Source organism: Kryptolebias marmoratus, linkage group LG2, assembly GCF_001649575.2.
Source record: "Kryptolebias marmoratus isolate JLee-2015 linkage group LG2, ASM164957v2, whole genome shotgun sequence".
In the NCBI taxonomy this organism is placed as follows: domain Eukaryota; kingdom Metazoa; phylum Chordata; class Actinopteri; order Cyprinodontiformes; family Rivulidae; genus Kryptolebias; species Kryptolebias marmoratus.
In genome coordinates this window covers 4,486,765-4,503,538 of record NC_051431.1, presented here as the reverse complement: position 1 = coordinate 4,503,538, position 16,774 = coordinate 4,486,765, and the positions used below count along the sequence as shown (strand labels likewise).

At 39.8% G+C, this 16,774-nt stretch overlaps 1 protein-coding gene across 14 annotated transcripts in view; it reads left to right on the top strand.

Moving 5' to 3' along the window:
- Positions 1-12,558, top strand: part of tenm4 (teneurin transmembrane protein 4) — a 165,069-nt gene extending 152,511 nt beyond the window's left edge. For 10 of the 14 annotated variants that reach the window (XM_017416403.3, XM_017416402.3, XM_017416401.3 and 7 more), the window contains 4 exons: positions 396-692; positions 1,481-3,095; positions 4,821-4,963; positions 9,499-10,257. In XM_017416403.3, the coding sequence (XP_017271892.1) occupies positions 396-692; positions 1,481-3,095; positions 4,821-4,963; positions 9,499-10,257 (2,814 nt within the window). Of the gene's footprint in view, positions 1-395; positions 693-1,480; positions 3,096-4,820; positions 4,964-9,498 lie in introns of all 14 variants that reach the window. The other 4 variants (XM_017416404.3, XM_037981872.1, XM_017416393.3 and 1 more) reach the window with 1 other exon arrangement.
- Positions 12,559-16,774: the final 4,216 nt, after the last annotated feature.

The window sequence follows — 16,774 nt, the reverse complement described above, 5'->3', positions numbered from 1 at the left end:
GATGCAAGTAATCTGTGCCCAGTAATTCTTTTTAGTAAGCAGTGAAAATGAATTTAATGATTAATGTGACTAATGTTTCTTGCATGAATTGGCATACTCTCACTATGCCTGAAGAATCTTTGCACAAAGAAGCATGACATTTCTTATATTTTCATTACTTCAACAGCCCCTGCTGTCCTGAGATAGGGCTCCACTGCTGAAATAAAAGCTATGAAATAAAATAAAGAAGAATAAATAATCACTTTGTGATTAAATGCTTCTCTTGAAGTTCCTTCTCTTTAAAGCAGTGCTCCAGTTCCTCCCCATCATTTCAAAGTTTTAAACAAATCTGTTCTTTATTTGTGGAGCTGCTTTGTTCATATATGGACTCTAATTCTGTGCTTCTTCTCCATTAGGTTCATAATAGGAACCTCCTATCACTGGACTTTGATCGAATCACCAGAACAGAAAAAGTCTATGATGATCACAGGAAGTTTACATTACGGATTCACTATGATCATGCTGGCCGGCCCACTCTATGGGCACCAAGCAGTCGTCTAAATGGAGTGAATGTCACCTACTCCTCTGGAGGGCATGTGGCAGGAATCCAAAGGGGGACAATGTCTGTACGCATGGAGTACGACCAGAATGGCAGAATCACGTCTCAGATATTTGCCGATGGTAGATCTTGGAGCTACACTTATCTCGAAAAGGTATGAGCTGTTCGTCACTTAATTAAACAGTTTAAATATAAAAATGTAATAAAAGCTGTAGAAACGTACCGACAATGGTGTGTTTGTTTAAGAAACCTGATGGCAGAGTTTAGATGAGTGTTCAAAATTAACTTGCAATTCTCCAGCCAGGTTTGTGCTGCACACACCATAAAACTCAAGCAGAAATATCTGCTAAAACATAATTAAAAGTGTCGGGTGCACTGCAGACACTGTTCTTTGTTACCATCGTCTGACAGCAAAGTTCAACCAGAAATAGCTCTTGATGAAAAGAACAGCTCGCTAATTGAAGCCATGACTGTGGGGAAAGGCAAAGAACTGTTATTCTCTGGCTTAGAAATTTATGATAAAAATGGCAGCAAGTCACCTCACCTTTGTAACAATCTATCTTAAGTTTTTTTTCCTTAGTATCCTGGTGAGACAACCTCACAACTGTTTAAAAGATAAAATTTATTGGTTCAATAAACCTGCTTGCTTGTTTAAAATTCAGTACCTTTGAATTGTTTGCATTAAAAGGTCTTATGGATGGAGGGCTAAAGAACATCCTCCGTGATTTATGAGATCATCTTTTCAAAGTTTCAAAGTTAGAGAAATATAAATACCTCCATTTTAATCCTGAAAAATAAGATCTGATTTTATGTAAAATATGTTAAGGTTTCATGTTTTGTGTATCTTAACACTCTGTTTTATATCTCTTTTTAACCTGCACCATCAACTTTATCTTCAGAGTAAGGCTTTTGATCAGAATCCATTTTCTCTTCTCTTTGCAGTCTATGGTTTTGCTGCTCTACAGTCAGAGGCAGTATATCTTTGAATTCGACAAAAATGATCGTCTCAGTTCTGTGACCATGCCCAACGTAGCACGGCATACCTTAGAGACTTCCCGCTCCATTGGCTACTACAGAAACACCTACCGGCCCCCTGAAGGCAATGCTTCAGTGCTCCAAGACTATAGTGAGGATGGTCAGCTGCTGCAGACCACCCACCTGGGCACAGGCCGCAGGGTGATCTACAAATATGGAAAGCTCTCTAAGCTGCTGGAGATTCTCTATGACACCACACGCATCGGGTTCTCCTACGATGAGGTGGCTGGAATGTTGAAGACCGTCAACCTGCAGAGCGAAGGTTTCACCTGTACAATCCGCTACCGTCAGATTGGTCCACTGATTGACAGACAGATCTTTAGATTCAGTGAGGAGGGCATGGTCAATGCCAGATTTGACTACGTCTATGACAACAGTTTTCGAGTCACCAGTATGCAGGCGGTCATCAACGAAACCCCGTTACCGATCGACTTGTATCGCTACGATGACGTGTCAGGCAAAACGGAGCAGTTTGGCAAGTTTGGAGTAATCTATTATGACATAAACCAGATTATAACCACAGCAGTGATGACCCACACAAAACACTTCGATGCCTACGGTCGGGTGAAGGAGGTCCAGTATGAGATTTTTCGATCTCTTATGTACTGGATGATGGTGCAGTATGACAATATGGGACGTGTGGTGGCCAAGGAGCTAAAAGTTGGACCTTATGCCAACACAACACGCTACACATACGAGTATGATGCTGATGGTCAACTCCAAGTGGTCTCCATCAATGATAAGCCCTTATGGAGGTACAGCTATGACCTGAATGGCAACTTGCACCTCCTTAGTCCTGGAAACAGTTTACGTCTCACACCACTACGCTACGATATCAGAGACCGTATTACTCGTTTGGGAGACGTCCAGTACAGGATGGACGAGGATGGTTTCCTTAAGCAGAGAGGGAACGACTACTTTGAGTACAACTCAGCTGGCCTCTTGATTAAGGTGTACAATAAAGTTACTGGATGGAGTATCAAATACCGCTATGACGGCCTGGGCAGGAGGGTGTCTAGCAGGAGCAGCATTGGCCATCACCTGCAGTACTTCTATGCTGACTTGTCCAGCCCCACTCGAGTCACCCACATGTACAATCATTCCAGCTCTGAGATCACCTCGCTGTATTACGATCTACAGGGTCACCTGTTTGCCATGGAGTTAAGCAGCGGGGATGAATTTTATGTGGCATGTGATAACATCGGTACTCCTCTGGCTGTGTTCAGTGGTTCGGGCCTCATGATCAAGCAGATTCTCCACACAGCATTTGGAGAGGTTTACCTTGACACCAACCCCAACTTCCAGCTCATTATTGGCTACCAAGGAGGATTGTACGAGCCTCTTAGTAAACTGGTCCACATGGGCCGACGGGATTATGATGTCCTTGCTGGCCGCTGGACAACACCAGACCATGACATTTGGAAACGTCTGAACAGCAATCACATTGTTCCTTTCAACGTGTACATGTTTAAGAATAACAATCCTCTCAGCAATAACGAGGAGACCAAGTGCTACATGACAGGTAAGTTCTCCCAATACATGAAAAATTTAAGTTATTTATACATGTTTATAGGTGGCAGTTCGTATACAAATCTGAAATGAGTTCTAGTAATTAGTATAACTCATTCAAACTGTGTAGCAAGGAGAATATGACCAAAACCCCAACCCTAATTTTTTGTCTAAAACTAATTGCTTGCAGAAAATAATATCTGATTTTTTCTGTTTATATATTTTTATTCTAAAACCAAGCCTTAGTTGAAAAAAGAAAGCCTTCCAAAATTGAATTGAAAAGCACTGCACCCAGTAGATTTTTAAAAGCTTCCTCACTGAGGATGTGTTTTTGTGTGTGTGTGTGTGTGTGTGTGCGTGCATGCATATATGCTTGTGCACACGCCCAGTGGCCATCATTTTGAAAGCGCTCAAAGGGAGCAGTGCTTTGTGGCAGAGCCCTCTCTGTTGTTGAACACTCGGATCTTTCCCAGAAATGTTCTGTGTTCTTTGTGGGAGAAGGTAAATGGCAGCGAAAGCACCGCGGTGGGGAAAGAGAGCACAATGGATCCATAGAAACCCCAGCCAGGGCTGCTTGTATCAACCTCTGTTGCTGGAAAAGGAAAACTGCAATGTTATTGGAGCTCTGTAAATACTCTGTCGTTAAAACAATTGGTCTCACTCAGACCTAATTCGTAAATTTGTGCATTTATTCTCTGCATATATGCTGTCTCTGCATATATATGCTGTCTCTGCATTCACTCATACATATATAATGACTGTGGAATACCATGTTTTTTACCTTTTATCTTTTTATTTGTTTACATCTAAACAGAACTGAGGGGTAAAATTAGCCCTTTTGTTCACATTTAGTCTTCAGCATCTTTGTGTTCAATAAAGCCATTTGACTATCCTCCAATCAGAACAACATTCAGCCTTACACTCCACCATTAAGGGGCTTTGAATGCTAAACAGACTGGTAGATGTACTGCAGTGGGTCTGCCTCAATTGTGATTGATGGCACTGACATTTAAATTCCATTCACCAAATTACTGGGGTCCTTTCATTGTCCTCAAACAAATTCTTGTTTAAAGAAGCTTTGTCAGGTGCCACAATGTGGTAGTGCCAATCTGTGACAACCCCCTCCCCCCTTTAGTGTCGAAGTCATGATTCTGCTGTCAATAAGAAGAGCTTGAGACAAAAAGCTCAGATTGAACAGGTTTTGATCCCTGACATGTTGTGGCCTTTCGCTGTGATCCTTAAAATTATTGACAGTAAATAGCAGCTGCACATACAACCTTAGTGCTTGTGGCTGCTTTTTAAGATGGATCTGAATCTCAAATGTGTCACTTTTGGCTCCCAGCATCTCATTAAAGAAAATATGACTGTAGAGGAACCTGCTGAGTATTAAAAATATCTTCTGTTGAAGTCTCCGGTGACATGAAATTAGAGTAAATAATTAGCAGCTGGGGCTTTTAAATGTTGTTTCTGGGCTCCAGCTTGGTGACATCTGCAGGAGTGGACATGAATCATCAACACCATCTCTAGTGTTTAGAAAAGCTCATTCACTCTTACAAACAAATCAAGTGTTCTCCTTGACTGAGTATTTCCAGAAGATGGCCACTTAACCACCAAATGTCAACTGGTCAGATTTAATAAATGAATCATTGATCTTGTCTGCAGTTTGTTCGATTGTGTTTGTTAGTTGTGTATACTAAATGTGCATCAGTGTTTCACTATTTTAACCTTTTCCCCACAGATGTAAACAGCTGGTTGGTTACATTTGGCTTCCAGCTGTACAATGTGATCCCTGGCTATCGTAAACCCAATACAGAGGCCATGGAGCCATCCTACGAATTGGTCCGCACCCAGATCAAGACCCAGGAGTGGGACAGCACCAAGGTGGTCACTCACCTATTTCAGCCTTCACCCTTTCCACAGCTCATCTTCTGCTTCTGTTCTTTTCCCTTTTTTCCCACCATTAGCAAATAGGCATGCTTTGTGTAGCCAGATTCCCAAAGGAGGTGCCTGCAATCAGGCTGAACACGGCCCAGTGAGCCAAGTCTCTGCCCCTCATCCCCATCTTGGGGAATGGGGTCAGGCTAAACAGCTCTTGTAATTGTCCTGCCATTAGGGAAATTCACTCTTCATTTTCCTCTACCACTGGCCATTGATTTCATCTCAGTTTTACACCATTGGCCAAGGTCTGAGAAGCAGTAGACATGCTCTGACTCCCACTTGTATCAGCCCTTTTAAGTTGCCCCCAACTCACCTGAATTATTGAAGAGGCCACTGTTGTTTTCATGGGTTTTGGTTACAGCAAGACAAGTGAATGGCACCCATCAAGGGGGTTAGATATGTGTTGCATGACACTCACACATTAGGCTGCTACTTTAACACTGACTATCTTGTTTTTACAAAAAAAAAAGTGTTCTTATTTGTAAGGCTAAAATCTGCTGGGATGAAATACTACAAGATTATCATTGTCTGACCAACCAAACATAATCAGCACAACCACAAACTAAACATTTAAATATAATATGAGGAGTTTCATACCTTGATGAATACTGTATTAAATTTAAACATTTTTCTTAATTATTATTTATTTCAGGATTTGTTAATGATTTTTATGGATACTGGATCCAGATACATTGGATTTTACTTTTATTATACAATATTTTATTATTATATTTGTCAGGATTGAGGTTTGGGTTTGTTTTAGGTTTATTGTTTCTTATTTGGTTGTCTTCATGTTTAGTTTTGCTCCTTGTGCCGTTTGTCCCCTGTCACTATTCACCTTTCCTCTGTTCATTACTTGTCAGCCTGCCACACCCACCTGCACCTGTCCCTCGTTTGGAATCTGCCACCTGTGTCCACTTCACAATTACCATCTGCCTTTAAAACTGGTTCATCTTCTTCACTTCCCTGATGATTCATTGTGTCACTTTCATGCGCTTTCTAATTCCCCTCTTATCGTGCCTCTTGTGTTCGCTACGTTTTGGATTTTTGTTCGTGTTTTGTTATGTAGTTTTGGTTTGCTGCCACGTCAGCTTTAGTTTTTGTTTTTTCTCATTTTAAATAGAATAGTTTATTCCTGAAGCTCTCAGAATGAGTCTGCACATTGGGTTGGCCTCAGTCTCCACCACACCTGACAATATTGGGTTTTTTTTTAATTCAAATATCTATTAGAGATTTCTTAAGCATGTATGTACCTGCTTTCCAAAGTGCAGTAAAGGAATACCTGTGTTACTTGGCATGTCAAAACGCTATGGTTAATTATGCAGAAAATTAAATGCTTTTGAATTTGCACAGAAATTTTACACTTCATGCGTGCGCAATGTAAAATCATAAAGGTAGAAATCCCAGTTATGTCCTCGTGTAGCGGAGTCTGCTTTGGAAGGAATACTGCCAAATCTCCTGGGACTGACTCATCTGCGCTGGCAAGCCACAGAAATGTCTGAACTCACAAAAGGTTTCAGCCTACAAAGGAGATGCAACATAGCAAATATTTCATTGAAGTCAAACAAGCATTCCAGCTATTTTTAGGTTAGATTTTTCAGAACAGGTTTGATAGAAAAGAGTTGTTATAAAGAAAAAAATCTAAAACTGTCTTTCATTTATATTGTTAGATGGTATAAAAGAAAACTATAAACATCTCATTCAGTCATATTTTTTTGACATTAAATATGACTTGACTTTATTTGGTCAATCGAGTGGTTTACTGTGTGATCTCTCAAATTCAAGTTCTATTTGAAATATCACCCTTTCAAACAAACACATTTTTAACATCATTTTAAAAAGCACTCTTGACAGGACTAAAACTAAACTAGTCTTATATGAGGCGCTGTCCATATTTTATGTTAACTTCACTCAGTGGCTCAAAAATGTACTTGATTTATGTGCAAATCCAACCCCTCCAATTGTTTGTTCAGAAATACCCATGACAGATTTTAATAAATCAAAAAATGAATTAATCAAGACTTTGATTACAAGTTTAACCTTGATTTGAAGATTTGTGGGGAAGTTTTGCCTTCAGCACACTTCTGCAGCAGATACCGTAGTTGAAAAATTATTATTATTATTATTATTCCTTATTTTAAGAGCTAGGTTATGAAATTTTTATCCACAATTCCTTCCTCTGAAATAATGTTCTGAGATGGTTAATGCTGTGATGATCCCTGCTACAAATGGCCAGATCAGCCCAGTAAAGCATAGGCTTCTTTTGCAAATCAATATAACTTTAAACTCTATGTTTTATATCTATACCTTGGTGTTTCATTTTCTTCAGAAGAAAAGAATACCTTCTTTTCTATCTCCGTCTATTTAAGTCCCTGTTTTGACATGCTACTCAATCCACACACAGATTGAAAAATGCCGTGAGGGGCCAGACAGATGAGGCCCGCGATGCGCAGGGCTTGATTTCTCATTCAGGGTTTTGCTGGAGGCTGATTGCACCCCCCTGCCATGTGAATGATGCCACTCTTGGTGTTTCCCAAGAGGCTGTTTCAGAGAAGCGGGGGATATTGCCACCCCCCCAGCCGCCCCCCACACACACATACACACACAGCCCCTGGAACAGCTGACCAGGTCACACGCTGGCATGGTAAACAAACATGGAGTGGCACTGTGTGAAGTATCCCCCCAGGCCATGACTCCCGAGGAGCCCCCACAGTGCATCTGCAACCCCTCCCCTTCATATGTCTCGTTTTCATCCAGGATCTGATGCGGTGTCACGTCAAAGAAAAGTCAGACGTGCTGTTCACTGCAGAGTGCTTCCACCCCCCCGATTTCCCCAGCCTGTAGCCACCATCTAACAGAGGCAGAATTAGAAAACTGTCAGGAGGACTTTGAATGTTGCAGCTTGATGAAAACTCCTCATGATGCTTGCAGCCTCAAATCTTGAATGATGACTAGAAGGCACGGCGTTTGAGAGCCTTTTGGTTGCTGCTCAGATGCACTCAGGCAACTGCCTCATTGTTTGCTGGCCAGCTTCCATTTCATGTCATCCTCTTCGTTTTAACATCTTTCTTTCTTTCTGAATATCTCTTGTCAAGTAGTATTAGGAAAAAGGCATTAAGTTTGGCTAAAGGGAGTGTGGTCTCTCTTTTGATCCCTTATAGGATGAGTTATGCTGTATACACCAGTTACCAACAAACTCCTGTTTCGTATTTGGCCCAGCAGGGCTGTCAGAAGACAGTAATTTCACCCTTTTTTTCAAATCATTTTGCCTGTCGCAAATAATCAGCGAGATTTGCATTAGCTGACAAACACCTCTACGATTACCTTGACTGTGTGGTGCGTTCACAACTTCAAAGCATTATGAGTTTCCTGTTTGCCATTAATGACTAAAGCTCTTCAGAGATTATTTTAAGAGAAATGTAGAAATGGTACATAATCAAATGTGTCAATGTCGCATTCTGTTGACTATGGTTTAATTTACAGTGTTGCTTAAAACAAATGGTAAAAATGATTTACTGATATACAGAGACAGATAAATTTGTTTGCACCCATTTGTTATAAAAAGAAAAAAAAACACAGCAGTCATGGAAAAAACTTGAAACTGACAAAAAGTAATAAGGAAGAACAAATTTACAAAGATTTAATGAATGAAAATCATTCATTTCTTTTGAAATGTGGTTAAACAGAAATATTTAAAAAACAAACTAATGAAACTTGCCCTTACAAAAAGGATGGTACCCTTGACTTTATGTTTTGATGGTGTGATTTCTGAACCTCTCTCTGAGACTTCTGCACCTGTTCACCGGTATTAAGACCCACTTATCATGAGTAAACTGCTCCAGCTGCCCCAACTTTGAAGGGTACCTTCTCTTTTTGTCAAGGCCACTTTCATTAGTTTATTTTTTGAATAATTATGTTGAACCACAATTCAAAAGCAATGCCTAATTTTTATTAGGTAATTTTAAGTTTGTTTTTGTTTTTTTCTGAATGTTAATTTAGTCAGTTTCAGGGTACTTTAGTGACCCTTGTGTGTTTTTCTTTCTTTAACAAATGCTGCAAACAAATTTATCTGCATCTAGAATGTTTAGCATCCCCAGCATGTTGTTATTTTTAGAGCTTCCTAATGTCAAACCAACCTCATTCAGTCCTGCATCTTTTACTAAAAGGAAACAATATAACCAAAGCACTGAGTTTGAAATGTTTGAAGTGTCAATGAAAGTGTATGAATTTCAATTTTCAAAACAAAGCATCTGAAAGCAGACAGTACTGCTGAGTGCCTATGCAGAGTAAATTAAAGATTAAAAAAGGTAAAGCAAAAAGTAAGCAAGAAGTGAATGGATGGCAAATATAAAAACTAATGTCTTCAAACGCACAATTGTGCTGTTTTATTTGAAGAAAAAAAAGATCATAAAATATATTGGCTTGTTTTGTAGCTGCTGCTGGGGATATGACTAAACAGTCTTGTCTTTGTTTTGCAGTCATTGCTGGGTGTTCAGTGTGAAGTTCAGAGGCAGCTAAAGGCCTTTGTAAAGCTGGAGCATTTTGGACAAATCTACAGAGCCAAAAGTGCCGGATGTCCTCAGACCGAAGACGAGAAGATCTTTGCCTCTGGTGGCTCCATCTTTGGGAAGGGAGTGAAATTTGCCATCCGAGACGGTCGCATTAGCACTGACATCATCAGTTTGGCCAATGAGGACGGACGACGCATGGCCGCAGTACTGAACGATGCCTTCTACCTTGAAAACCTTCACTTCACTATTGCAGGAATGGATGCCCATTACTTTGTGAAACTGGGCTCGGTGGAAGGAGACCTGGCCCTCATCGGTATGACGGTAGGCCGGCGCACATTAGAAAATGGCGTCAACGTCACCGTGTCTCAGGTCAACACTGTGCTGAATGGCAGGACTAGGCGGATCACTGACATCCAGCTACAGCACGGAGCGCTGTTTCTGAATACGCGTTACGGCAGCAGCGTGGATGAGGAGAAGGCCAGGGTCTTGGAGTTGGCCCGACAGAGGGCTGTCGGCCAGGCTTGGGCCCGGGAGCGCCAGAGACTGAGGGACGGGGAGGAGGGCTCACGAACCTGGACTGAGGGAGAGAAGCAGCAGCTCTTGGGCTCAGGGAAAGTGCAAGGCTATGACGGATACTACGTAGTGTCAGTTGACCAATATCCTGAGCTGGCAGACAGTGTCAACAACGTCCACTTCATGAGACAGAGTGAAATGGGCCGAAGGTGACATGAACACGAGGCTTTTGAATGACAGACTCAGATGTAGGAAAATGGGACTTCTTGCCAAAGACAGTTGTATACATGACCACATTTTTTTTCTTTGACTGTGCTCAAATTGTTTTTTAATATACTGTAAAAAAAAACAAAAAAAAAAAAACATGAAAAGGAAACAAAATGGTTGCAAACAGTTGCACTGTATTAATTGAAGAGTGCCCTTCTCCTTTTGAAGATTCTTTACCAGTCTTTGCCCTCCAAGTGCGGCTGCTAGAGGATGAATAATTGGGATGTCTTTGACTTCTTTTTGTGACTCCATTTCCCCATCCCTGTTGGTGATTCTGTTCAAAGGAATCCAAGTGGAGTTTTGGTAATGCATTAGGTTCCCTGGCTCACTCTGCTGCCAGACTTGCAGATTGTTATTCACATGCTTGCTCCATTCTGCCTTTTCTGCGCCTCAGCCAAGGAGATTCCATCTCTTTTAATCATTTCTTTTTTATACTTGAAACCCTCATAGCCCCCGTCATTCATAAATAATGAGAGAGATTTCTGTTGGCGGTAAAGCCCTTCATCAAAACCGCAGCCGAACTTGTCAAAGCACCTTCATTTGTGTGATGTCTCATAATTTTATAGGAGGAGGCTTTATACTCATTTGTGGTTTAACACAGAAGGCTTCTGTGCACCCTGACTGTGCATGTTGGGCTTTTGAATCACCTATAAAAAATTTTTAAAAAATGCATAATTAAGCCTAAATTAAATAGTAAAGCCAACAAAGGGATATGTGCTGGGTTTTTATTTGTAATTTAATTTTTAACTAGATTTTCTTCTCTTTTTTTTCTTTAAGGAAGAAATTTGAAATGTGAAAAGATTCTTCTCCTTTTTATTTGAGTGTGGTCAAACAACTTGATTTTAAAAATATATCAGACCCAACCTTGAAAGAAAATACTGTGGAATTAATGTCTGTATTAAACAACAACAACAGGTATTTTCTGGAGGTGGTTTTGAATCATATTTTAGTTTTGTTTTATAAATAGGTATATGAATTAACAGTATATCAAATGTGAATTAAGAAAAAAAATGTGAATTATTGTCCCTTTTATTGTAAATTGTTGTATTTGAACAATGCTTAAGGGTGTTTGAACACATGGAATAAACTAAGAAGGTGGTTTTAGTTCAGTCGTGTGCTTTATTAGACTCGCTGCATTTTACTGATCTTGGTTTCTAACTGTTTGTTCATCAGTAAGTCAGTATTCCACAACAAAATGTCTGATCAAAAAATAGCTTTGGCCGGAAATGATTTTAGACAAGAAAAGAAGTAAAAGGGTCCGGTAAAATCAGTCATAGGTGCTTCATATGCATATTGGCTGCAGAGACAGATGGGCTTTGGATTGTGTTGTGGATGTGATGAAAGATCCAAATTGCCTTTGCCCTAAGGGCTGCCCGCAGGTCAGCATCGAAAGTGCTTTCTTTCACCAGAATAGGGCTTCACTTGGTTGGTGGAAATGCATTTGACCTGCAGGTGTACTAGCTCCCATTTACAGACTAAAGGTTGTCTATACACACCAACTTCGGAAATAACCCACATGGACACTTTCTCATACATCTGTGATCCCTCCCCACCCCTCCCCAAACCCTCCCTCAGTGGTTTCTGCAAAAGGACAATTTACTTCTGCTCACTGAAAAAAAATAATAAAAAAAAAAAAGTCATGATGTGAAAACTTGAGGGGAGTCGAGACTATTTTGAAAATTGTGACATTGATTTGACTTGTGGTACTTTTTTTGAACTATGCCAAGCCACTGCATACTCTTGACTTTGTCATTTTTCCATCAAACATGAACTTGTCTGTGTGTAGGGGTGCTGAGAGCATGGCTGAGTGTCTCAGTCTGTACAAATGATGAAGCAAACAGTACTTTTTTTTTTTTCTTTCTGAAGGTTGAATCAGTGACATTTTGTTTCCAAAAACGATATGTATGTTCAGCATAATATGAATGAAGGATATTTGCATTGTGGAATATTGCACTGATAACTGTTTCGTCATTAAGACTGTATCTTTTCTAAAGTTTTGGACTCATTTCGAGTTTCGGTTTGTTCTCAACACTGTGTTTTTAGCGCTTCTCTTTGACTGTGTAAATATAAAAACATCAAAGTAAGCTGTAAATATTATGCAAATGTAGATACCTCTTAGAGCTACATTGGTGACCCTGTGTAGTCTTAAGGTAGAAAAAATAAAGGGAATATTTTGTGTTTATGTTTTGTGTTTTGATTTATATGTTGTATAATCTGTAAAATATAAAAAATCATCTTGTCACTGCATCTCAAAATGAAACAGTGTGTCTCATTCATTATTGTCCACCATCAAAAGACAAAAGGTGGGCAAAAATGTTGTGTTGTGTGTTTGGGTGCCCATCTGTTAGCAAAATATCTCATGAACCACTGGATAATTTTTAACGAAACTTGCAAAAGCCAATCATTGGATAATGTTTTTTTTACAACTCAGTCAATTTTGCAGATATTTAGCTAAAGTTTGATGTGGTAGTAGCTGAGACTAATACCCAAAATATATTGATACTTTCATACTTGAAAACAGCTACTCTTGCATGATCTTAGTCTAAAACACTGACATGAAATGTAGCAGGCAATAAGCATCAATAACTGCAATTTTAATATAACAGTTTATTTTTGTACTATTCACTGTTTTGATATGATGTGTTTTGTTCATTTGTATGTCCGGTACATTATATATGCAATAATTCTCACCCTAGAACACATTTCCTACAAACTTTAATGAGCATAATTTGACACAGAGTGATAATTTAATATTGAGCCACGTGCTGTTCTCCAGTTAAACATGCTCTGCCACCTGTTTACTTTGAAACTGTTAAATTTTCTCATGAAGCGATCGTGTGGCTGAATGCCAGTTCATAACAGTCTATTAATAAAAAAACATCTCAGTAGTGAATGTACTTAACTTTCATTGAACAAGCAAGCCTCAAGGGATGCTGTGCAAAACTTTGCTATTAATTAACCTGTCGAAGTTGAGGACCAATGCTTTGATGTTACAAAAGCCACCAGGAGGGTGTTTTTTTTTTTAACTTGATAACTCTGTTGAAACAAGTGGAGCTCTGGGGCTAATCCTGTTAGCAGACAGGAAGTTTCGGGAGTTTGCTGCTAGTATGTGGTGGCAGCAAGGGAGGTTGGAACATTTACACTTGCTGCAGGCAGAGCTGCCCTGGGATAAGCATGATGGCCTGTTTTACTAAAGCAGACGACTTTCTCTCGGTTGTTCCTTCCTGCATCACATTATTCTGAACCAAAGGAACTTTTGATCTCTCTGTGTGAAGGACGAGCATCAGGAAAGTCTTACATTCTGATGTTTGCTTCAGCTGGTCTGACAACACAAAAGGAAAATTTTCCATCCACAACTGTAAATTTCCTTGAGATAGCCTCTGCTTCAAGCTGCACGCACCCATGAAAATAGCTTCTTTTTTTTTAAAGAAAAATGCTTCTAGCAGAGAACCTGTGCAGGATGAGTTCATCTGCTGCAGGAAGGCAAAATGTCCTCTAGCAAAGATGCTGTAGTCTTTTGGTAAAATCACAAGAACATGCTATCACATCAATCTTAATAGAAGGTGGATGTAATGCAATCTGATGACAAAATTAGAAAATTTTAGTTTAAAAAGGTGGAAGATTTATTGGTACCCTTACAGCTCATTGAAACAATGCATCATTGCTCAAGAAAAGTGAATCAGTTAAAAGCAACTGTCTAATGTACAGCTGCATGCATTTAGTATGTGATAGAGTAAACAAAAACAATGTGGAAAAAAAATGATTTCTTGTTTATTTTACAAAGATATGCTAAAATAGTATGAACAGATTTGTTGGTTTCTTGAAAGTGTAACAGTCTTTGCATTATAGTCATGTTTCAATCTGTTTGACCTTATTAGTATCACAGGTGCTAATTTAGGCTATTTAGCCTATTTAAAGGAAACAAACATACCACTGGGTAGTCTGGTATGCTCGTGTGCACAACACTGAACATGGAGCAGTAAAAACAAAGGTGAGAGAGAGGAGCTCAGAAAGAAGATTATAGAGGTCAAAGGTAAAGGCTACATGACCAACTCCAAGCAGTTACATATTCCTCTGACTACAGTTACCAATACTATTAAAGTATAAGGTCCATGGGACTGTAGCCAACCTCCCAAATTGTGGACGCAAGAAGAAATGCAACCTTTGGCTGATCAGATGGACAGTGTGGATGGTAGAAAAAGAGCCAAGGAAACCATCTAAAACCATTCAAGTTGAACTCCAAGGTCAAGGTACGTCACTTTCTGTTCGCACCATCTGTCACATTTTAAATCATAAATGGGCTTCATGGAAGAAAACCCAGGAGGGCTCCACCTTCAGCAGAAAAACACAACAAAGCCAGATAGGAATTCACGAAAATGCATGTTGACAGCCTCAAAGTTTCTGGGAAAAGTTTCCGGGACTGATGAGGCAAAAGTGGAGCTATTTTGGTTCTGTCACATCAATAGTTTTTTTTATTATTATTACTGTGGAAGGGTACCAATAAACTTATCTGCGTTTGTATATGCAACTCTGTGGCTCTCAAACTGTTACAAATATCACTGATGGTGTACTCAGGATCCTTCTAGTGGTCAGAAGAAAAGCCAAGACTAGCTGCATAAAACTGCACCTTTCAACCAGGGTTAGGGGGTTGGCCAGTTTGCTCACTGAATAGATGCTTGCTTGTCCGGCTGTTTTTTTTAAGAGTTTAGTCATTTGTTGTTTTCGCTACAAAATGTTTGAGAACCACTTATGTAACATGATCACCTTTTATTATTTTAAAAGCTAAATGTTTTAACGCTCCTGTGGCCGTCGGGTCAAATTGACCCAAAGTTACAAGGGCTTCTCTACCTCTCTCTAGCTCTCTCTTTTTTGAGGGCTCCAGGAGGGTTAAATTATAGCATTATTATTGGAGTAATGGGTACATTTTGTTTGTATTGAACAACAAAGGTATGCGTCTGGTTTGCACGTACATAAAACCATGTTCCATCACGGAGTGGCTTGTCTTTTTTTCTGCAGTGCGCTGAAAGTGCTTCTAATTGCATTTTCATTAAAGCAGCAAATGTGATAGTTACCAAGAATGGGAACATATAAAAGGTTGCAATAATCTAACAGAATTGTTATGTTGCTCATGTGCGTGTTTCTTTTAATCTGAGATAATTGGAACTGCAATGGGTCTCAAAGACTGACAGCTACAACATTTAATGCAGACAAAGTCTGAATTTGATTTATTTAACAGCAACAGTTACATTCAGAAATGACTAACCCTTTCCAGAAATGTTCTTTATGCAGGAGAAGAAAAAGAAAGAAGAAAATTCTGCTTTAGTCTGATTTCATGTTCCGCAGTGAAAGGCAAACCTTTCTCTAAACATCATGCATGAGCTGTTTCTCATTACTTTTTGTGGATTACTGTAGATGTGAAGAGGTATCGTCACATTGCTTTTACACTTCATATGTTTTCTCTTGCTGATAACTCTGAGCCCGGGTGTTGGATAAATTCAGAGAGGTTTTAGGTGTTGAAATAAGCAAAATGTTGCTTCCTGCTGAGGCTTAACCATCCGTCAAAGTCAGTAAGTAACCACTGGAATAAAACACCTGCCATTTCCTGTTTTCTTTATCAGTCTTATTGTAAATACACAACATTTTTTTCCTTGAAGATCAGAAAAGTTATTTAGAAAAAGAACCACCTTGGCATGACTGGCTACACTTGTTAAGTTTCCCCCAACATCTATAAAATAGTTGGTAGAAATGAAGGTCCACATTTGCTGCGTGGGCTTTAAAACAACTCCATTTGCCCGTGTTGATTTGACCGCCTTTAGATTCTGTCTTTAATCTCTCTGGTTCACCATTCCCCTCTCCAACAGTTATGCAAATGCCGAACCAATCGTAAAAGCTAATGGGCCAAGGGATGGTAAACCAACTGGGCATAGAGACGGGAGGGAGAATTTTCCTCAAGGTTCAGGTCTCATTTGGATGCCCGACATGATGACAGAACACAGCAGCCACCGACGCACTCCGTAAAGCCTAAGCTCAGGAAATGAAACCCGATGTGATGGTTTTCAAAGTGTCATATTTCTACGGGTCATACAAAGGCCAGTGTTGCCTCACAGACAAACTGACCTGCAAAGGGAAAATGGAAAATGTGCATTACCCACACCTTAGGCTGCACAATGATGTGTGCTCGTAATTTGAGAAGCATTATCTTCCCCCCAACAAAACCAGACTTAAGAGCCGTGTGAGAGAGCCTGCACTGCCCCTGTTTAAGGCAACATAATGGGACAGTTTTGACCTATGTGGTAGAATGAACTCATTACACGGTTTTCAGCACTGAAGTAATTTTTACTGACATGAACATCACAAAGATTATCAATAATCTGTGAGGTGGAGTTGTGCTAAAGCTGGCCTTTCATATTCACAATGTGTCTCTGCATGTGTGTGTGTGGGGGTGTGTGTCTGCGAGTGTGTG